This window comes from Corvus hawaiiensis, chromosome 3, assembly GCF_020740725.1.
Source record: "Corvus hawaiiensis isolate bCorHaw1 chromosome 3, bCorHaw1.pri.cur, whole genome shotgun sequence".
NCBI classification, from domain to species: domain Eukaryota; kingdom Metazoa; phylum Chordata; class Aves; order Passeriformes; family Corvidae; genus Corvus; species Corvus hawaiiensis.
In genome coordinates, this window is record NC_063215.1 from 26,247,562 (window position 1) to 26,271,382 (window position 23,821).

General features: G+C 38.5%; 1 protein-coding gene across 21 annotated transcripts in view; it reads right to left on the minus strand.

Moving 5' to 3' along the window:
* Positions 1 to 23,821, minus strand: part of DST (dystonin) — a 299,250-nt gene that overhangs the window by 98,608 nt on the left and 176,821 nt on the right. For 14 of the 21 annotated variants that reach the window (XM_048296861.1, XM_048296860.1, XM_048296883.1 and 11 more), the window contains 11 exons: positions 20,347 to 20,481; positions 17,813 to 17,901; positions 16,992 to 17,124; positions 10,355 to 15,901; positions 9,997 to 10,143; positions 9,627 to 9,842; positions 9,297 to 9,443; positions 8,048 to 8,281; positions 6,536 to 6,688; positions 4,282 to 4,515; positions 1,632 to 1,913 (listed from right to left, as the gene is read on the minus strand). In XM_048296861.1, coding sequence (XP_048152818.1) covers positions 1,632 to 1,913; positions 4,282 to 4,515; positions 6,536 to 6,688; positions 8,048 to 8,281; positions 9,297 to 9,443; positions 9,627 to 9,842; positions 9,997 to 10,143; positions 10,355 to 15,901; positions 16,992 to 17,124; positions 17,813 to 17,901; positions 20,347 to 20,481 — 7,317 coding nt within the window. Of the gene's footprint in view, positions 1 to 1,631; positions 1,914 to 4,281; positions 4,516 to 6,535; positions 6,689 to 8,047; positions 8,282 to 9,296; positions 9,444 to 9,626; positions 9,843 to 9,996; positions 10,144 to 10,354; positions 15,902 to 16,991; positions 17,125 to 17,812; positions 17,902 to 20,346; positions 20,482 to 20,578; positions 23,787 to 23,821 lie in introns of those variants that run through there. The other 7 variants (XM_048296872.1, XM_048296870.1, XM_048296875.1 and 4 more) reach the window with 2 other exon arrangements.

Here is a 23,821-nt window from a genome sequence, read left to right on the forward strand (position 1 = left end):
TCTCAGTAATTTAAGTGAAAGTGTGACTCTTAGTCATCATATTTCTGTGCAGTCAAAAAATTTTACAAAACATTCAGCGGTAATTTTTGCCAGATGTACAGGCCATGACCATATGGAAAAGTTCAAGTATCATTGCAACTTCAGCAGTACCTGGATGTATTTATCACACAGGCATTTTCCCCTGTACTTCTCAAAGACAACTCTGTAGAGCAAAACTAGACACTATCAATCTCTTTACATTTTTTCCTAATAAAATTAAATTGCTTATTACTAAGTATTTATGGTAGTGTGCTTAGTGTAACCAAAATTTTCCTAATTCTCTGTCTCAAAATGGGATTTCACAAATAAAACATTCAAAGGTAGGCAACTTTCCAAATCAAAACTCTCCATGTCCCATTACTTACATTGTAGCTACCATTACAGATAAGCAAACCTAAAGGAGTGAAAGCATCAAACGTAGTACAGATACTTTCTTCTTACACTCAGTGAACAAAAATTATTACTTGGGTTCTAAAATTTCATTTTTCAGAATCAAGAGCCATGATTCTTAACAAATAAAGTTAGTCATAAAACAGATACAGTTGACATTAAAAATCAAGACACAATCTGTGCATGTAAATTTTTCAATCCCATAAAAAAATTTAAGTCCAGGAACTAGTACTGTATTCCAAATGAAAAACATATTTCAAATATATTCTTTCAAAAAATTCTTCATTCTTGAAGGTCTTCTACTCCCATGAAAATTAGCTATGTAAAATAAACAGTATGTTTTTCTTCCATGAGTACAGTGATCAATTATTCTGTAGGCACTAGGTGCAGAAATGACTGTCAAAAAAGTAGATGTAAAAATATCATGTACGCAAAACCCAATAATCTTATTTTCTTAAGTTGCTTTTGGGCTTTTGGGTTTTCGGTTTTTTTAATAAAAAAGAAAATCCAAAATACTGTCAGCTACAAGCATAATAATTTTCTTTAAGGTGTCAATCAGCTCACACCTAAAGGTTCTCGGTTTCTCAGCTGTAAGTCAGCAAACACCATAAAACTGAGCTCTTATTACTTTAAATGCTTCCAATTATCTTACCAGGAAAATTTATTTTTAAAATGCTGCGCCGTAATTTTATGTAACTCACCTTTCTGAAGCATTCAAACACTGCTTTGTCCATGTGTTAAAGTTGTAGGGAATGAAAACTATAATTTCAGTAAACTATTATCTGCAGCAATTTGCAATCAGTATTCACAGGGGTCTAAAGGAGGATGAATCATTTGGGTATTGCAAAGATTTTTGAAGAAGTCACACAAAGGGTATGAATTCATATTGCTATGTTTTGCATTTTATTTGCCTGCATCAATTCCTCACGACAAAAAATAATAATAGACTCACCACAAAGATTCTACATTTACCTTGCAGAATGTGTCCTTTCTCTTATTTTGCATGAAACAACTATAGTAACAGCAAAAAAGTGACAAATGTGCAATAGATTCTAACTACTGAAATTCCTACCACTGTGTATTACTGTCTTCCTAGTGCCTGTTCCAAAGCCTATGACAGAAAGGATGAGATTGAGTTTATTATGTTGAATAAGGAGTGATACACTTAGCACCTAAATGTTGAATAAACCCAGTAACAATACCTTGACTTTCTGATACTGCTGGTTCAGATTATCATCTGTGCTTTTTACTAGTCCATCCACCCGAGTTTCAATGTCTTGCTGCATTTCCAGCAGATTACCATTGACATCATCCTCCTCTCCTTCCAAAACTTTCACATCTCTTTCTTCAAAGTGTGTTCCATTCTGTTCTATTACTTGCTTAAATTTCCGGCCATGCTCTGCTTCTTTATCCACATTTGATAACCAATCCAAAAGATTTTCTATTGTATTTTTACTTTCTTCCAGCTGTTCTATGGCTGCAACCTACATAGAAATTTCACAGTTTCAATTTAGGAATCGTCTTTAAGGATCACAAAATATCAAATAAATATACAAATAAACCATTTAAAATGCATTAACATCAAAGAAAATTTTTGATTAATATTGAGGTTGCTGTTCATTTTATAAGAGAATAAACCAACAGTTTATTAGTTACCCAAACGAAATATGATATTAACCTTTACACAATTTATCAATATGTATTGGGATTGCTTGGACACATTTTGGAATCAAAAGGGCTGCAGGGGTGGCTTCTCTGAGAAGCTGTCAGAAGCTTCCTTCATGTCTGACAGACCCAATGCCAACTGGCTCCAACATGGACCCATCACTTGCTAAGGCCAAGCCCATCAGCAATGGTGATAGCAACTCTGGGATCACATAGTAAAAGGGTAAAAAAAAAATGCATGCAAAACAGCAGCCTGAAGAGAGGGGTGAGAATATATGAGAGGAACAGCTCTGCAGACACCAAGGTCAGTGCAGAAGGAGAGGCAGGAGGTGGTCCAGGTGCCAGAGCTGAGATTCCCCTGCAGCCCATGGTGCAGCCCATGGTGCAGCCCATGGTGAGGCAGCTGTGCCCCTGCAGCCCATGGAGGACCAGGGGATGCAGAGATCCACCTGCAGCCCCGGGAGGACCCCACTCCAGAGCATGTGAGGAGGCTGTGACCCCATGGGAACCCCACACTCAAGCAGGCTCATGGCACAACTTGTGCCCATGGGGTCATTCCACATACTGGAACAGTGTGCCTGAAGGACTGCACTCTGTGGAAGGGTGTTGCTTTCCCAACAGTTAATATTCCCTACCACCATCCCTCTGCTTCACCTTTCCCACAACCACACTCCCCAATACTCCTATTGAGATGTTTTCTGTTAACTTGCACTCCTCTCTTTATTTACTACTTGTTATCCATTCCCTAGCCACAGGTTCCCATACCCATACTGTTACTGATATACCATTCCCCTTTCCCCAGACCTTTAAGTAAAAGAGGGGGGAAGGGAAAGCACACCCCCCCACCCCCCCCCCAATTTGAAATTGCAAAATTTTAACTTTGTTTGAAACCCCAACAGAAGCAACTGCCAGAGCCTGTGCCTGCATTCACCACCATGGTGCCCAGCACCCAACACCTATCATCCTGCCATCCTCTGGATGCTCCTGGTACCACCAGCAGTGAATGCTTGAACTGCGCCACAGCCCAAGGAGAACTGTGCTGCTTCAACCTCACCACTGCCCATGAGAGCATCCATTCCAGCATCCAGAGAGAAAATCCTCTGAAAGATTTTAGGACTTATGGGGATATTGGGCTGTGGGTGCTTCTGATCATTGTCATTGTTTTGTGTATGTTTGGTTGTTCGGGACGTTGGGTTTTGGGATCCCCGGGGGAGGCCTTTTTGTTTGACACAGAAAGGAGGAGTTGTGGTGGCCAGTGAACATACATTACAAGGGACAGAGAGTTCTCAGTAAGACAAGTGCCTAGTACCACAGGAGCCACTTGGTGTTGGGGTGGCCAAGGGGGCTTCTCCCGGGATGCATTGTTCTGTTGTGTTAATCTACCCCAGTTTGAATTCCCCGGTTGGCTGGCAGCCTCTACCACCCTCGTCACGCCCCCAGAACTTCCCCATTGGTCCCCATTCCCTAGTCCTGCCTTTTCCCCGCCCCCAGACAAAACCGTGAGTTTTGGGCTCATGTTCCTATTTGCCTCTGCACCCTTCGGCAGTGTAGCAGCAATAAATGCTCCTGCTGGAAGGCACGCAAATGCCCTTCTTGCCTCTTTGCTACCAACTGTAACACTGAACCCACCCGTGCTTCTGGGGGTGCACATGGGACCCCACAGAGCCGGGCAGGGACAGTATTAGAAGGGATCACACTGGAGCCCATGGAAAGGACTCACATTGGAGAAGTTCATGGAGGACTGTCTCCTGTGTGAGGGAAGAGTGTGAGGAATCCTTCCCTTGAGGAAGAAGGAGAGGCAGAGACAACGTGTGATGAACTGACTGCAACCCACATTCCCCATTCTCCTGCACCAGTGGGAATGAGGGAGAGAACTCCAGAGCTGAGTTCAGGAACAAAGGAGGGGTGGATTTAGTTTTTATTTCTCATTATCCTATTCTGATTTGATTGGTAATAAATTAACTTCCCCAAGTCAAGCCTGTTTAGCCTGTGACAGCAACTGCCCTTACCTTAACTTACAAGCTTTCATTAAATTTTCTCTTCCCTGTCCAGCTGAGGAAGGGAGTGATGGAATGGCTTTTTGGCACCTAGACAAGGTCAACCCACCACACAACAGTAAGCTGCACGACTAATACCATACGACATGAAAAAGGTTTGAATAAAGGTATGGAATGGTTGCCTAAAAACCTTTTCTGTTTCCTGCTTAATTGCTGTTGTCATAGCTTTATCCAGTTCTTTTTTGGACTCTTCTGCCTTCTGGCTAAGGAGCAAACACTTTGTCTTAGCTTCATTCAGTTTCTGTTCCAGAACAGTCTTGTCTTCTTGTGACAACTTTTCTCCATTCTCTTTCAGGAAGGTTTCAGTATTTTTCACAATCTCTGCCAGTGTCTGGGCACTTGTTCTCATGTCTTTTTGTATCTCCTTTTGAGAAAAAAGAAAGAAAATAGGAGCAAGTAAATTATTCATGAGATTTGTCCAATTAACTTTATTGGAAGTATCTCTCTTCTAGAGATAAGCACCACACTGGTCCTTTCCAGCTGCACATGACACATGGTAGACAACAATTAAAATCAAAGACATCAACATCTGACAATGTTGTTGCAGCTCAATCTGTCTTTTTTTCTTTTTTTAATTGCAAATCTGTTTGCTTACAGTCCTATTCAGACTGAGGCCACTTTTTTCCCTTTAACAGTTCAAATATTGCATTTCCATGTACACAGAAGAACATACATCTTATTTTTTAGAAATCAAGAGTTAAGTAAATCTGCTGTAGTGCAGTTAGTAAAGTGAGTCTCCTGACAAATTCTGGTCCATTTCTATCCTGAGATAAAGCTGCTGAAAATAAGGCAATTGAATAGAAATCAGAAAATTGTAATCATCTTTCCTGGGTGAAAGTTTTTATATATTTTTTGGGTTTCTTCAGGCCAGAAATGGCATGCAAATATTTTTTTTCTTCAGTTGTAATCAATCATAATATTTCAGTCTCTCAAGAATGTTTACATCCATTGAATTTCATAGAGGACAGATATTTAGTTTTAATTTACCCAAAGCAATTTTCCTAGTCTGCCTCCCAATTATCTGAGAGGAGCTTTAATTCCACAATTACACTGCTGAATACATTCACCCAGTTACTGAAAAAATGACATTTTTCACCTTTTTATGCAGTGTAACAATATTGGAGCTGCAAGACAGAACATTTGATTCTCATTCTAGACTAAAGATTTTGCAGCGATTATAGAATATAGCAGCTAAAACTGCAGCTCATTTTAACACTTCAGGAAGTACATTAGAAAGATTTTCCTGGGGACCCTGTATCAAGAAAAGGATCCCGTATCTGACCCCTCTGTGCTCCCTTTCAAACAGCACACTGAGGATGAAAGCTCTGACTTGATCTATAAAAGACCATTTTTAACCCCCATTCCCTCCTAAGACACACTTTTCAATGGCAATTCCAAGAAATCAGTCAGAAAATAACAACTAGTCTGCTAGGCAGTCACAAACAGCTGGTGGAAAAAAAAATGAGGCATATGCTGTATCAGTTCTTCACTCCCCATGAATACCCCATTTAGGCCATAAATCCTTAAGACAGGTAAGGGATATTAAAAGCTACCCCAGGGGTGTCTGTATGACTGACTGACTCTAAAAACAACTTTGACGAACTAGATATATTACTTCAAAGGTAAGTGAAGCAAGACAAGACAAATAAGGAAATTTCTCCTTTTACAGATTACTAAACCTGACTTGGAGCTCTACAGTATAGTAAACTAGTACTAGGAGAAAGAGGAAGAAGAAGAGTACCAAGCCCCTCAGTCCTTTAACTCTCATAAACTTGCTGTCAGTCGGGACAGACTAAAAGTTTATAGATGACTGGATACAGCTAAGAGCAAGGAAAGCAAACAAACAGAAAGGGGTTTGCTACATGAGGACACCAAAGAGATTGCAAGAAACACTAATAAGAAACAGAATTCAAAACAAAACAAGAGTGAGACAATGGAAAGCCTCAGGCAAGAGAAAACCCTGCAGCTAAATTTTTCAAAGTACTGTGAACAGGAATAAACACTTCCTGATACCAGCTAAAAAGCTGGCTACATTATTTTAGCATAATAAACATGCATTTTATCACATTCAACAGGAACAATCTCAAGCTAATATATTAACAAAATTCATGCCTACTTCAAGAGTGCTTCTTGAAATGTGTAGCACATACTCCCTATTCTAGTGTCGCCTCGTTTGGAAGTTTCTCTTCTCCCACTGGCACATACTGGAGTGTATTCACAGGCAGCAGTTTAAATGCATGCCACCAAGCCTTTACTTTTGGTAGGTCAAACAAATCTATTTTACTCTCCTCTCACATGACAAGCCTTGTTACTCAACAAAACAGTCTAGTCACTCTCCTCTGCACTCAGTCGTCTTTAACTCCTCTGACTAGAATTGTGCATACCTCCTGTTTGGTCTGGTATTGTTCCAGCTCAGCCTTGCTGTCTCCAATAACAAGAGACTCTTGCTGTCCAATGAGTCGATTTTCAGTCTGTGTAAGCAAATCACAGATTTCCTGCAGTTTCTCTTTGCATTCCTGCTGCCGCTCAGCCACAGCCTATATTAGAGCCAAGTACAATTGAACAATAAGACAAAAAGTCCTCACTTCAGGAACCAACACTCTAATAGATATTAGAAATCTTTGAACATCAATACTGCAAAGCAATAATTTTAAAAGTATGCTGTAAACATGATAGCAGTGGTACAAAGAGCAAGATGAATATACAGAAGTTATGGATAAACCTCAAATATGTTGTAAGTAAAAGAGACCATGTTTGATGGAACTGCCCAATAGAAGTCTGGCCATGCACATATGTGAAGGATGAAATCTCCAAACAACAGGAGTGAAAATCCCATCTCTTAACCGCTTGAAACCTGTGATAAACACTATTAATTCTGAAAAAAAGGACATCAAAACAGAGGTTAGTTGTGAATGTGAGTTAGCTCTTTTCGGTATGCATAATATGTTACCTGAATAGAAACTGCAGACTTTTTAAGCAGTAGGAAAGAACAAAACATGCAAGCTCATTATTGTTACAAAGTCCTACAAAACTTATCTGTGCCTTTCCTATACTCAATTTTATGCTTCTTTTACAAAATATAGTAGAAAGAAATGTTCTTAGAATGGCAAAATAATACCAAGTCTTCAGAACGCTAAAGCACTTTTAAGTTTTATTTACACGTAAACCAGGGGCTGAGGTGGCAACCCTGAGTCTTAACAGGGCTGCTTTAAAAGAAGAAGAAGTGCTGTTATGCTGCAGCTTTTATCAGCCTCTTTTGACTCTACAAAGGCTGCTTACGCCTGCCAGCTGCAGCTGTGCCAGCTGAAGTAGTAGATGGCCCAACTTGACGCACAGTTTTCCCAGTGCCTACACCTAGAACTGCAAGTATCTTGGCTGATTTACTCATACGTTTGTCCCTCTAACCCATCTGAGTCAAAACAATCCATGGTACACGGATTTTAACAAATCTGGTTCTTGGACTACAAAGATCTAGAAAAAACGTCACATAAGTAGACGAGCTGGCAAATTAAAGGAAAATAAAATCTTCAGCAAGACCAAAGTGTTATGCAATGGTATAGCAAATTCAGTGATCAATATAGCTCAGATCAATTACTGATATAGCTGCTGAAGAAACAACACTTGTGAGAAACCTCAAGTCAATTTCTCTCATTGCTAGAAAGAGCAGACTTGTGTCTGTTCATAATTTCATATGCTGTTTCTGTGAGTTTCCTCAGCTTCCCACCAAGGAAAGACAAAAATTCACCAAACTTGATCAATATCATCTTTGTAGAACTATGAATGTATCTGTAGTAAAAAGGGAAAAGATAGAAATATGCTCAATATTGCATGCTAGTATTAAAATTCCTCATCCATAGACAGAAATATTCAGCACACATTTACACAGAAAGGCAAACCTTCTGATCACCCAGCTCTTGCACTGCCTGTAACTGAGTCTCTAAACTTTCCACTTGAGAAGTTATTGCTTCCTGTGCTTCCTGAAAAGATTTCTGGGTGGTATTTAAGAGCCTCAGCAGCTGTTTGCTCTGATTAGGAGAAAGATCTTCAGCATGTTCAGAAATGAAGAACTGAACATCAAATGCAGTGGACTCCAGTTGCATTTTCTTACAGCTGAGCTCTGCAGCACTGTTCTGTAAATGAAGTGAAGGGAATTACTAGCAACAAAGAAAAACTGAGTACCAATAAACCACAAGTATCCCTACCATCTCTTCTTAGCCCCTATTGCAAAATACTTTTGGTAGACAGTTTAGCCATGGAAAATCAAAACTCAGAATCATTCTGACACATTCAGGTATGACATTAGAACTTGTGCATGGTTTGCCTCAGGACAGCTTGTATCCAAGTAATAAAAACCGCACGTCTCTATTTCTTTGCTCTATCATGGATGTCTGAAAACTGACTGTCTAAAAACTTCAACTCTAAAGGATTTATGGCAGGTTAGGTATAACATTTCTAGGTTCTAGGTCTGAAGATATAGAAATGTTAAAATATTTACTTGAAATCATTCCTATTCTTAACTCTACAGCAAAAATGTCACCATTTCTAGCAATGTGGCAAATTCTGCCAATAGCTACATCCTGTGGAGCCCCTATGACCATACCATGTCTCTGGAACTCTAAGCACATTAAAACAACTAAAATTATTTTTATTATTCATACATATGGAAGCATATGAACATTACTAAAAATTTGCTCTGCTTTGTTTTCCATTACTCATTTTATGGGGTGTGTAATGAAGAGGCTTTTTATCTTTTCCCATCTTGTGTTCTCACATGTAATTGCTTTGGAAGGCAATTAAACTTCAGTAAAGGTTCTGAACCCTGTGCATAAAGACCCAATTTTAATCACAGAAATATCTGTATTATAAATTAGATTTCTAAAAGGCTCAGTTTTATTGCAACAATATAAGTAGAACCAATAGCTTTCTCAGTAATCCTAACTTTATCAACATTTTTTGCAAGTGAAAAAGCAAATCAACAAGATTTTATTACTGGATTATCAAGTAGTTGCCTTCTTAAGTAATTACTTCTAGTCATCTCTTTAAGCAGTAGAGGTTATTGAGAAGGAATAACAAACATAGCTAATAATTAATAATAAGGAGCAACATTTGCCAAAAGCATCAACACCTGCCATAAAGAGCACTTACTTTAAACAGCTGTAAACTTTTCTTCACCTCTTCTATATCAGTAGTATTCTTTGTGAAGTCATGCATGATTTTACTGTTCTCTGTGATCCAGTCTGAAAATCTGTGCAGTTGTTTTAAAAGTTGCTGGTGTAATCCTGCAAGCTTAGACTAGAAAGGGAAGTTGTATATTTATTTATGCTCCTGGAGTCTAGTCACATTTTCTACCATATCAAATTGAATGATACATGTATCTTTATACTAAGATAAAATAAAGAAAAAGAAAATTCCTTTATTTTAGCCCAATTACCTTGAAGAAAATTAAGGTAAAACCATATGCCGATAAAAACATACCATTTCCAAGTCAACAGCGCTGACTATTTGCTTTGCTCGTTTTGAAGATCTATCACAGACCACCAAAAATGCTTCCTGCAAAGAGTCACAGCTTATCTTTAGCTCTTTAAGTTTCTCTTCTGGAATATCCCTGTTACAAGACTTTAAGAATTCTTCTGCCAAGTTCATGTCCTTTTTTAGGATAATTGCAAAGGTAGCCAGTCCTGATTCAAATGACTACAAAGAGAACATATATAAAATGCATTAAGTTACTAAGAAAGACATTTAAATCTGAATTGCTTTAACTATATTTTAAATCTCTCTTTTAAAATCTAAGGGCTATTCCTACTACCCACCACTGAAGTACAAGCATAAAGAACAGTTTACTTACCTCTAGCTGTTCCAGTTCAGCTTTCAGTATTTCCAGGCTGTTACTAATAGGCTGCTGTTTATCTAGGTGGTTTCTCATATCTTGAAGCACTGCCAAATGTTCTCGCATTTTCTCTGTTAACTTTAAACAATGCTGTACTCCATCGAACTGAAAATAAGTTTTAAAAATTAAAAAAAGATTTTCCAAACTGACTTGAAAATAAGCAATAAAAGTCCTTGGGTTTATTATGATTTATTTTAAATTTATAATCTGAGTTTTCAACCATTTTTCCAGTTCAATTATTCTGTCCAGCACATGGAAAGATCCATGCAATTCCTTTAACAAAGGACACTGAGCACATACCACTGTTGTTACTTACCATGCTAGTGGGGGTGTCTCCCACAACTGCTTCTTTTGTTTTGAAAACAGGCTCAGTAAAGCCTTTGGACAGGCTGTCTGTCTTCCCATGCTCCTGATCACTTTTCCAAGTAGTGGTTGTGTTATCTGCCAGTGTTTTTCCTTCATCAATTTCTGATCCAAGTTCTGATAGTTCTGTTGAGGAAAGAGAATAAAGCCCATCTCCTTTGCCTTTACCCTCATGTTCTGTAGTGGTACCAGCAACCTGTGAGCTCATAAGCAAACCATTTATCAGCTCCTCTAACTTGCTTGTACTTTCATCTCCAGGTGAGATTTGAAAAATTTCCATAAATTCAGTGGTAGCAAGCTTGGGAACAGAAGCTCTTACGTCTGTTTCACTCTTCCTTTCATCTGGATCAGCTGTCTTTTGCTTGCAGGATTCCTGCTTCAGAATATCATGAAGAAGATCAGGACTTCTGTAATCAGGCCAAAGCAGTGAAGGAGCATCACTTTCTTTGGGCTCTGTACACAGCGTGTTAACCATTAATGCAGTTCTAACAGCATTGCTTATTTGCTTCAGATTTGACCCACTAGACATTTCACTTGCAAGCTGGGTGCTTCTAACCATTTTAAGTAAATTTTGCATTAAAGTTCTGGTATCAGAGTAACTTAGGGGTTCACCTTCCTGCTTGCAGTAAACATGTCCCATATTCAATTTCCTTTGCAATATATTCTGTAAGTCTTCCATTAGTGTGTCAGACACATCTGCTGATTGTGAAATACCTTCCTTTACTTGAAAATCTTTGCAGGGCCCCATTTCTTTTTGCAATGACTCCATGGACATTTGTTTTTTGAAACCATTTCCAAGGGAGGAAGTCTCACTGACCATGACATTTTCTCCCTTTGTGTTTTTCAGCATCTCATGTTCGTTCTGGGCAACATAATTCAAGTTATCCCCTATGCTACTCAGAATTGCAGAAGAAACATCAGTGGTATGGGTATGTCTCCCAGTAGGTAGCATGTCACTTCCATCCCCTAATTCTTTGGCATCCTCAGTACTTCCTAAAGCATCTGGTTTTATGGGGGAGATTTCACTATCATTGCCACTTTTGCTTTCTGGAATGTCTTTAAGAACATTGTCAGTATTTTGACAGTTAAGTCTCCCTGTTTCTTTAGTTATGCTAATCTCCTTTGGTTTCTCTGTATCAGGTGGGGGAAAAGTGTTAAATTCACTTGAATGCATTTCTTCCACATTTAGCAGAAAATCCTTTTCATTCTGTATACCCTCTTCCCCTCTTTCCATGTCCTCAAAACAGAATTCAGTTTTATCGAGTTCTGAATGGCCACCTTCTTTTATGCATGTTGTATGTTGTTTTAAAGAAGCAGAAATGTTAACGTCTCTCTTAAATTCATCTGATCTTGCACCTTGAATGTCAAGAAAAGCTTGATCAACATTTACTTTTCCTTCACTTGCAACAGGAGTTTCTCTATCAGCTTTAATTACTGTTGCATCAAATATTGCCCCGAGGCTTTCCATCTGAATGGGACTATTACTTAACCCCATGACATCACATTCCTCCATAATATTTACTCTATTTTTATTTTCTGTTAGGTTTTCAAAACCTCTTTCTATTTGACCATGCTTCCAACTGGTGACTGGATGTACCGGGTCACTAAGTGAACTATTATCACTCACATAAGGAATATCTGTAGGGATTTTATTGTGCATTTGGGATGAACTTTCCTTTAGTTGTTCCAGATAATTTAATACTTTTTCCTCTGCAAATAGTGCCTCTCTCTTTCTTTCCCCATGATTTGAATCTAACATTGGCATGGTATTACTGTCTTTATTCACACTATCAGTAAAGCATTCTGAGAGAAGTAAATTTGTCCAAGTACTTTCATCATCATCAGTAGCTTGCTGTAGGTAGGCTGTCACAGTGATGTCAGATTTCACAGTATCATCAAGAAGCTGAGATCCTGGAACCCTAAACTGTGTTTCATTACTCTCTTCACTCTTAGTGGATATCCATTTAGTGTCAAAGGTGTTTTCAGACTGAATGGGCTCAGTAATATCTTGTGACATGTGTTTACTTTTTACAAAAGTCCCATAGTCATCTTCTGTTTCCTCCTGTCTATCTTCTTCACCTGTACATGAAAGACCAACACATCTTTCTTCAGAAACATTTGACATTGACTCACATTTTACTGAGGATAGTTTTCCACTTTCATGGTTAGACTGGAAATGCAAAGTATATCCTGTCTTGTGGTCTAAAGAATGGCAGCAGTCATCAATATTCTGATTATTTTCATTGCTCCTTTCTACATCTTCTACAGAAATTAACAGCTGGTCACCTTTACTTATACATTGATGATGTGAATAAAAAATATCCATTTCTTTTTCACTGTCAGAATCAGTGTCAGAGTCATCATAGCTATCATAATCCTCCTCATAATCTTCCTCCTGTGTACCTTCATATTCCTCCCCACACAGGTCACCTCCTGCTTTCATTTCAACTTCCTCATTCCTGTCTTGTACATCTCCTTCACACATATTCCATAAATAGCTCATGGCTCCTTCCTTTCTTCCTTCATTCTCAACAGTAACTGGTAACTCTTGCTCCTTCTCTCCAAAACTCCCCATTCTTTCCCTTTCCTCAGGGATTTTTTCCATAGTTTTGGCATTTGCAGAAGCTATAGTTATGGTCTCAGGTTGCCCTTTCACATTTGCACGAACATTCTCTCCAGCATTAGCTGCAAGTTCTTGAAAAGAGCTGGTCTCTTTTCTTAGGGTTATTCGTCCACCTCTCTCCTCCAGAAAACCTAATGGAACTGATCTTCCAGCCAGTTCTGGCTCCGGTTTATCATCATCCCCCAACTGCAAGGTATCAAACCCTTCATCACCTCGAGAAGTGTCAGAGGAATCATCATCATCAATTTGTGGAGTATCATAGACGTCACTGTCATCATCATCACCCTGAGGTGTTTCATAGGCATCATCATCATCACCATCATCCAACTGAGAGCTGTCCTCTTCAGAGGCCACCTCACCAAATTTATGCTGCAAGCAGTTACTCTCAAGCTGTGGGATGCCATCGCCCCCATCTATTGATGAGTCAGAACTACTGTCACACGGCACTAACTTGTGGAATACAAGATCACTTTCTTCTACTGTCAGTCTTTGTGCTGTGCTGTTGCTGTCCCCCAGAGGTGGTCCATCGTGCATGACAGTATCACCACCCAATGAAGGCCTATGGTGCATGTCTATGCTGTCTCCTAGACACAGTTTATTCCGAAAATCAGTACAATCCTCCAGGGATGGCCTTCCATGTATGCAGGGACAGCCCTCTAGGGATGGACCCCCATATTCCTGTAGAGGTTGCTCACCATATCCATTGTCTTCAAACTTTAGTGGGACACCACACTGACTAACCAATTCTTCTGGAAGTCTACATTCAGTGTCTGCGCTGATGGATGAACCAAGACCTCTCTGAAAGTTATCTTTCTTGCTGCTGTCCTGTACCATTCTGCTACTGTCAGCTTGAAATATGTGAGGCCCATATTCTGTGCACCTTTCCAGCTCCCTCCATGTTTCATTATCTGACAAATCATTCACACTCAAGGAATTCTGTAACATTTTATCATTCCTGTTTTCATTATCCAGACTGTCTCCCACACAAACCTCTTTGTTTGCTGTTTCTGAAATAAGACATGTATTTGAGTCATTTGGAAGGTATCCTTCAATGTTTCCTAAATTTGTCTGCTGATTGTTATGCTTGAGTTCTGTCCACTCAGAAACTTCCAAAAAACCTCTGAGTTCATTTCTCTTTATGGAATTTTGAGTGCTACTTACTACATTTCTGAGTTCTGCAGGGATAGTTAACAAAATCTCCTGTGTATATTCTGATTGCTCAGTACCAAGAGTATTGCAAACATCTGGCCTACACACATGGAGATCTTCTTGTGAAGATACATAATTCCTTAAATCATCACATTGATTTACTTTCCTGTTATTACAAAAATTCTCAGCACCCGAAAGATCACCCTGAACACTGTCTACTGATTTTAGGTTAATTCCTTTTGAGCTTACATATTTGTTACTAAGTTCCATTTCTGACACACCAGCATTGTACCCAGTCCTATCACCTTCCAGCAACATATTGATGACTTCTTGCAGTTGTCCATCATATAACAAAAGTCTCCCTCCAGTGTTGGCATCCATATAACTATTTACCATCAGGTAAGACATGAATAGTTTCTTAGCTTGATCTAGATTATGACATACAGGGTCTTCTGTGCCAGAATCTTCATGTTCCTCCTCACAGTCATGACATACAGATGGCAGAAATTCATAAGTCGATAACCATTTTGCAGCTTTTTTACAAGGAGACTTTAATTCTTCTACATTGGGCATTTTATCTGGTAAAGTCACATTGGTCAAAACAGATACAGTATTACTGTCTATTATCCCTGATTCTGCAGCCTTGTCAAGACTGATTATTTCACAAGTTTCTGGAATGTAAAGTGCAGCTATTTTCTTTCTATCATTCAGTATTTTGAATGCCAGCTCATTTGTAATCATATCTTGGTGCAAAGAAGTTGATACAGGGAATATTTCACCAGTGTGAGGCCAAATTAGTCCCACAAAGCCTCTCTGTGCTTCTAATACCAGCAGAGCACTGGTAGATGATATTAAGTTGCATTGTACAGCTTCATCAACAGTCAGGCGTTGTCCTGAATTTTGACAAAGGATTCCACCAGTCTTAACCTGATGTGTGAGGATCCCACAGGCAGTGTCCTGATCTATCATTCCTTGTCTCATGGCCTCTTCCACAGTCATTCGCTTCCCTGAGTCAGGGTCAATGATTCCTCCAGACATTAACTGAGCACCCAGCAGCCTGAACATCGTTTCCCTGTCAATGAGCCCTTCATGGGCTGCCCTCAAAATAGTTACCCTCCTTCCACATTTCAACATAATTCTCCCTTTTTCTTGTGGTTTCACAGGTAGGAGTCTTAACCCTGTTGCTTCATGTATTATGCTTCTATGAACCATCTGTTCAAGGGAAATTTTCTCGGCACAGTTGGGGTCTATGAGATCTTTACATGTGTCTTTTCTTTCCAGGAGTTTTGCATATAAGGTTGGAGAAATGAGGTTTTTCTGGAAAGCATTCTGCAAAGACAGCTTTTCTCCAGTAGATGGCAAAATCAAATACCCACTTGAAAGCTGATTCTCAAGAATTTTAACAGCCAGAGGTTCTGAAATTAGACCTTGTTCTAAAGCTGAAACAACTGGAATATTTGCTAACGATGATTCTGACATAAGCTTCTTTGCATTACTTAATTCTTGCAGGTGCAACAGAATCTGCTCATCAATTAAGGCATGAGCTTCAGCTTCTTCCAAATCATAACACACTCCTAATTCTGGAGAAATTATTCCAGAAAGAATCAGCTGATTCTCAAGCAATCTAATTCCGGTGTCATAGTCAAGAAAACCTCTTAAAATAGACTGAAAGACTGAAATGACTTCTCCAGTTGTTTGGTCAATGACACCAGCAATGACTTTATTCACCTAAAAGGAAATATAAAAGAAAAGCTATCAGTATTTTTGGACTGTATATTTAAAATCTTCTTTGGACTTTGAACGCATGATAAGCATAAAAACATGTACTTACCAGGCCTGGAGGAATGTTGTGAATGTTAGCAGCTCAAATGCGCAAGTGATCTATGTCAGTCATTCAACAGCACACGATGTGATAAAAGATTTAAAACCAACATGCATCTGTGAATTGAAAACCTATGCTTTGCATACATAAACAGGGTTAGTGAAAGACAATAGAAGAAATTATTGCAGAGAGAGCAAATAGAACATATACCTGAAAGGCACATTTTCATGCTATAAATGTCTGTGAAAGGTTAGAATATTTGGAAACAGTATGTGATTCAACACAACCATGCTATTCATGTTTACAGCATACAGCATTTCTGTATATACACTCAACAATATGGAATCAGATACTCTAGCACCAAATATTGCATTTAGTTGGCATGGAAAGCATGAAGTCAGTTTGGCAACATTATCTGAACTCATTACACAGACTCTGCCTCTATATGTACATGAGAACACTCACTTGCAAGATAATTTTTGAGAACTCCATATTTAAGTCTAATATCCATTAACAAATATATTCATAGTGTCTCAGAGCTAATTGTATTATGTCCTCCTGTTTTCATACCCAGAAAAATTTTAAGAAAAATGGAAAGTAGATCTCTTCCAGGACATTTCTGAGTGATATATGGGAGAGATTAACATGTTATTTTACAATGTCATTTTTGCAGCAGAAACGCAGACTTATCTAGCAGTCAAAGAATGGCTTTTAAGAGAAGAGTTAAGAGATGAATGAATTGCTTATCTTTCTTCATGCAAGGCACACATTATTAAGACTCTTCACAAAAGAAGTCTGATGAACAGAATGCTCATGTGCACAGGTAAGGTCACATACAGTATTTCATAGCAAATACACACCACCTTCAGTCAATTAAATACCAAGTTCCTTCCACACACTGTTAATTGCAGCTTCTGCTTTTGCTGATCATGTGTGGTTTGAAAACCATGCAGTAAATCTCAAGAGAGACTGAAAGCTAAGTTTCAATCTTGTTACCTTTTCTTCCATCTTTTCATCACCCAGATGTACTTCCTGCAGCTGCTTCAAAGCTTCATTGGATAACAAGCTATAGCTCTCCTGGAGGGATCTAACCTGCTTTTCCATTTCATTTCTCTCTTCATCTGTCATTCTGTTATGAAAAAAAAATGGAAGATGGAGATCTCTGGGTAATTTTTGACTTGTTGGGAGTGATCTGCCTACCTTTACTTAAAAATGGGGAGCAGACATAAATACAAGTAGTCTGGAAAAAATACAGCCTAATTACAAAGATGTTCAAGAAAGCTACAATCTGATTGCAGTTATTCAGGAAAAGAAGCATTTAACCTTTGCATGGGCCTTTGTCTACTGATTACCAGTCAAGACAGGTAACATAACCAGCAAGGAGTCATGACATATGTCAGCAATTTAGTATCTTAAACTGCTACAGTGGGGATTACTGGAACACGCATATATCAAACCAGGAGTCCCGGGGTGGTCCATCAACTACATTAAACCATCTCTTTTCAGACACAGATGAAACAATCTTGTGACATGTAGTTCAAGTACTCATTTACAACAAAATTGTTAATTATTTTGACTTCTAATGAAAATTTAAATGTCTAATCTCTTTAAGCTGACCAGGGGTATATAAACCAAATCAAATTCTTGAAATAAACAAAGTTGCATCAAGCTTCACCAAATGGGAAGACAAAAAAAAAAACCGAAACTGTACATGAAATGCAATTAGAACTATAAGATGAGGATATGATTTCTGTTTAAGCAAACAGTATGTATTGATTCAATAATTTACATTATTTGAAAAATAAAAAATGGCATACTTGTCACTGTGCTTAGCTAAAAATGACTGAGTAGTCTGCAGAGCTTCAGCTATTTGTTCTTTCTTGGTTGACATTTCATGAAGGGAAATCTGAAAAATAAATAACCTGTGTTCAAGACCTCATTATGTACATAAATAAAAACAAAAAAACCAAACAAAACTGTATTTTTATCTGGGACTAATCTCAATAATATAAGAGTTTGATTTTTTTAAAATACTGGCTATCCTTAGAGCAGTATTATTTATCGGAATTGTATAATTTATATATGGATAAGTCATTGTGATATGCCTTTTAATTAAGTTATTTTTAGAAAACTATTGAGCAAAACAAATAGAATATTTCAAAATGTTATTTGATGGAAAATTAACCAATCATTTAAAATTACTTATTATAATTGGCACAGTTTATAGCAGCTTTATAAAAGTTGTGTAAGATGGTCATGTTCAAGAAGTTGCTCACGAAAATGAGAGAGAACAAATTTTTGAAAAAACATATCAGAAGACCACACACCTTCATGAAATTCAGTAACAGAGACATATGCAACATGAGAAACTTGGAAAAAAGGAATTATTAATTAATATTCTTCACACTATCAGTTCTCTGTCATCCCCACTAAAGGAGTTGTTCTGGTAGAGGAACTTGTGGCAACTTAATCTTCTAATTTTCCTGAGAAACTCCCTGCAGTCTCTTCAAAGAAAAGCACCCGTTTTGATTAAATAAAGGCAAATTATCAAAAGGGAGTTCTGCCAGCTGGAGATATTTTCAACACAGGTGCTAGATCTCAGGCAAGGTGCTTGGGCCCTTCATTCACCTGGGTTTGGACACAACCAATTCTGTCCTTGTACGCATTGTATCAAAGGGCCCAAACAGTCTCCCTTTGCAATCACCACCAGCAAGCCACTATCTCACCACTTGTGCTGCTTGCACAGGAACCAAGAGAACCACTGGATGCACTACACAAGGTGATGTGAGCAGGCTGAAGTAGCAGGTGGGGTCATGAGATCCCTTTACTCAGGGAGCCAGTGTCACTGTGGCTGCTGTGTGCACCCTGTCACTACTGCATCAGCTTCTCTTCCCAGTACCTGACTACACCCCACAGCCACCCTAATCCTCTATGTGAAATGTATTTCAGCTGACATTAGCTATCAAATCACCAGTTTCTACATGTTTCTACACAATTTGTCAAGGCACCATTGCTAGTCAGCGGAGGCACAAACCCAGGCACCTCTGAAAGGTGCAGCTACCTCATCGTGCCACTTCACAAAGGAAACAAAGACCCTCAGCAAACACCCATCTCCCACAGGAAGCCAAGACAGCCAGCTCACAGGTTACTCACTGGAGACTCAGGCTGGACAGGGTAGACAACACCCACAGATGCCATGGTAAGCTGAGATGTCCTAAGGACTTGAGTGCTGGCCCAACACTGATAAAGGTTTGCAGTGTTGTCATTAACAAGGGCAGAAGAGGACCAGCACTGAATGCTTCTGCAAATTCTGATCCTAACTACTATTAATTTACCAATCAATATGTTCAAATCAATACAAGCTTATTTCCTCCTGTAGATATAGGGACAAATTCAGAGCTAGCACTGGGTCCTCTTTGAAAAAGCTACAAGCTGCAGTGGTCATCAGGACTGCCAACCTTCCCAACAGAAAGTAGGATTTATGCAGATGCTGCTCCAGTGACTGTGGCACCAGAATGCATCACCAAAATAAAAACACAGGAACAGGCTGCCAAGAGGGCCAAAATTATGTTTGTATGATGACACATCCAGCCCTTTACTGAGGGATGTGGACAAGACACTGCTCTGTCCCTCTGCTGCTCAGTGTGCAGGTAGACCTTCACCTACTGAAACCTTTTTAGGTGTAACTAAGCTATTTAATGGGGCCAGCCTAGCAGAGGAGGTCCTAGAAATGACAGGAAACTTCACAGATGGAAATTTATGGTCAGAGTTACAACTGTACACAGTGACAATGTCCTGTTAAATACAACGGCACTAAGATGAGCCATTCCAACAGCCTGTGGACTAGTGTGATAGTAAAGAGGCCTCAGTCAATGCCTGCTATACTTCCTAGGGCAGCAGTTTTGACTATCCCTTAAGAGAACCCCTCAGATTAACTTTTGAAAAGCAAATAAATAGAAGCTTGGCCTTCAGGCCCCTCCTACCAACTTTCTCCCTCCTGGTACCCAAAAGGCTGTCCTGACACGATGCACTCTCCCTCTACAAAGGCTGAGAAAGGGCGTGCAGGGTCCGGTTTCTCTAAACTGATATTTTGCAGTGTCAGAATATGTCACATGCTAGGTCTGTAAAAAGCAGTGGGAGCTTATTCTTGAGTAATATGCTTGTGTCCCTAAACATTGATGTTTGTTTACCCAACTCTCTACTCACAATCAAATGTGAAATTGTGTACTGAGGAAAATGTGGATGGTGATTTGTAGGGGGGAAAAAAAAGTGTTTATGGATTATTTTGGAATTTAATCCATGCAAAAACCTAAAAAGAGGAAGTGGTGCTTTATCAAAGACATCTGTGTACCTGCTGCTTAGGTAAATCTGTCTTTTCAGCCTTTTCTCCTTCTTCTTTGCCGAGTGTCTTGCTGAGGTTTGACACCCATTTCAGTAAATCTCCAGCTTTCTCAACATGTTCCTTCTTTTCCTCTTCCACTGATTTCTGATGAGTGCCATGAATTGTAAAAAAACATGTAAATGTAAATTGCTGAAATATGTAACATTAATGTCCACAGAAACACAATTCTACCACAATGGCATTATTATCACCACAAACATAAAATGATTTCTTTTTATTTACCACCACATTCATTACTATGACACTTTGATGTAGGAACAAAAATGCCACATAATTATAGACATTAACAAAATAATACATCAAGTGATTTGTAATTATGATAAAGGTGCTTATTCATACACACATACAATCATTATAAAATGATTGATAGCAAGAAAAAGCATAGCTTCCCAGCCATTACTCAGCAGATAAAATCTAAAAAAAATTTGCATATAAACTATCTTTGAATTGCTGCCTTTGCATTACCCTCGGGTAAGGATATGTACAACCAGCATAGCATAACAGTATTTTGCAAATTATGCACATGGATTACCAAATTACAATTAGGAAGAATACATTGCTTTTATGTCTACAGAAACAAGAAAAGTAAAAGTAAAATACTGAGACATTTAATCTTTTTCTGCACAGGAAAACATACTCCTTTTCATATATATACACAATCTGTTAGGTGGACATTTATCAATACAGAGAAAACATGCTTAAGCCCTTCCATGTATCACAAGTAGAAATGAAAACATTTTATTTCAATGGATCTTTTTTTAAATTTGATGTGTTATTGTAATTCATTTGCCTATTAGAGCAGAAAACAATTCTAAAAAAAAAAGAACCTGAAATGAGAGAAAAATTCAGGACAGGGCACACAACTGTTTGGTGTAAACAGCCCATTAAAATTAATGAAATACCAGTGTGAGAAAAAGTACTGATGCATGTGTGCTTACTGCACTGCAGATTTAATCTTGTATATTTTATTGCCACTCTTGTAAAACAAATGATATCTGCAAACTGATTTGTAATTTTAAGTAACAGGTCACATGAAATACTACACTGTGTTCAGTCCAAAAAATGGGCAATCCCCTTCAATCTTTAATGTAAGAATATGATTTTTGTCTCACCTAAATCTACCCACTTTGCACTACTAGTAACTTCACCAACCTCAGTATAATTTCTCATTTACACTACCTACATGTAAGGTAATGACAGACAAGGCCTGCCGGTAAAGACTGAACACATAGACTGCATTTTGAAATTATGAATCTGCTTATCTATAAATTTCAGTTTTGCAATAAGTAATATCTAATTCCAGTTTCAGTGGTTTCTGCTTATTAGTTGTTCATAATAATTAGTTTTGCAGCAAGTAATTAATGCTAGAAAACACCATTTATGATTTTCCATAAAGGCCATCACAGATCTTTTCCTTAACTTTAACAGGTTTTAAAGCAAAGCCCAAAATGAGTACTTATATCTTTCGTCCACTATGAATTATAGAAAAGACTGGAAATTCCTGTTTTCATAGGCTGAGCTGCTTCTAACAACCGCAGCCCAGTGTGACAATCAAAAACAGCTCTATCTAAAGCTTCTTTGTAGGTTATCTTCTTCTTAGTTTTGGGGCATGTTAAAACTTTATTGTGCAATTTTTCATCCTTCATCTTTGTAGCTGTGATAGCATCAATAATACCATTCTTAATTGCATCTTCCATTGTTAACCTGGAATGAGATTTTGGATCTATCAAGCCACCAGTCAAGTACTGATATTCCAGACAGCGCATGCCCATTTCTTTGTCTATGGCACTTAAATGCACGGCTTCAACAGCTGACATAATAGTGTTCCTTACGGGATGAATGATCCCAGTAAAGAGCAGCTCACACTGCTGGATTTGCTTGGCACAACCATCATCAATTAACTCCCTTTGCAAAGCTTCTGAAACACTGTATTTTTTTCCTGTAAATGGATCAATTATACCTCCTGTACTAACCTGAGCTTCAAGACATCGGAGCACAGTAACTCTATCTACCAAATTTTTGCGTGAAGCTTTCAAGACTGGAATTCTTTCATTGGTTTCAGAAAGCCAGAACCCTGCAATAGGACTGTTTAAGTCCTTATTTGGCTGTGAGCTGCTAACTAATATATCACCCAACTCATTAACGGTGATTAAGCCCTCCTTATATTTGTTGACTAATGCTCTGTCAATTCTACCCTGATTTAATGTCTCCTCAATATTAAACTGTACACCTGTTTTAAGATCTGTAAGCAAAAGAAAAGAATTGCCATCAGAGTCAAAACACGTAGACTCCTTCCAATCAAATTCCTGTTTTGAAAGCTCAAGATATGTAGCTTTATCAATATAATTTTTTTTATAAGCTTCATATGAAGCCATTTCAGTTCCTGTGTCAACATTTACTACAGAAGTTTTATGTTTTTTCTCTGCTGACGGGCTGCTTATTTTCCTTTCACCAACTGGAAGCAGAAAGCACTTACTGCTTATGCTGAACAAACACATTTTCAGCAAATCACAGTAGTACATAGCTTTCCTGTTATTTGGATTTTGGAAACATTTTGCATTACTTGAAGGTTCATGCAAAAATTTTAAAATGGTGTTATTAAGCAAGCCAAGCTGCACGGCAACTTCTGGAGGTACACGAACACTTCTCACAGGATCAATAACCCCCCCGCTTGCAATTTGAGCCTCAAGGATATTTTTACCTTTTTGTCTTTCTAAAAGATGAGCTTCCACAGCCTGAAACACAGACAGCACCTTCCCAGAACAGCAATAACCCAAAACAGCTTTTTCTGCCTCAAGCAGTCTACTCTTAAATTCACTGTCTGCAAGACCTCTAACAACTGAATCATCAACAGAGAATTTCTGACCTGTTGTGGGATCAATAATAAAACCAGTAGCTGCTTGGGCCTCTAAAAATGCTAACGCCAGTGCTTTTCCTATGATCTTTCTCTTTGCTGCTAAAGCAAAAGAGACTATCTCTTTGCTGGATTCAAGGTACAGCCCAGCTATAGCTGTAGGTTTAGTTAAAAATTTTTCAAGACTTTTCTGAACCTCATCAATAGTTTTCTGCCCTGAAATGAGCTGCTCAACAGTGAGCTTGTCTAAAAGTTTAACTTCAGTCAACTGTCTGGCAGTTACATCACATCGGAGACCTTGAAATTTAATAGTATCATATTCCTCTGTAAAATATTCCAGCTGAGTAGCATCATCAACAGTTCTCAAAACCTCTTCTCCTAAGAAAGAGCTCATCTTTGCAAAGTCTTCTCTCCTAAACCCTTCGGAAGTTTTGGATCCCTGAAACATTCTCTCTTCATTACCAAAAGTCTTGTCATTCTCTTGGTTTAATGTTGTGACTTCAACATGCATGTCATAGTGCTTGTTCTCCACTATCTGTAAATAGGAAGTTTTTGACACAGTGAGAAATA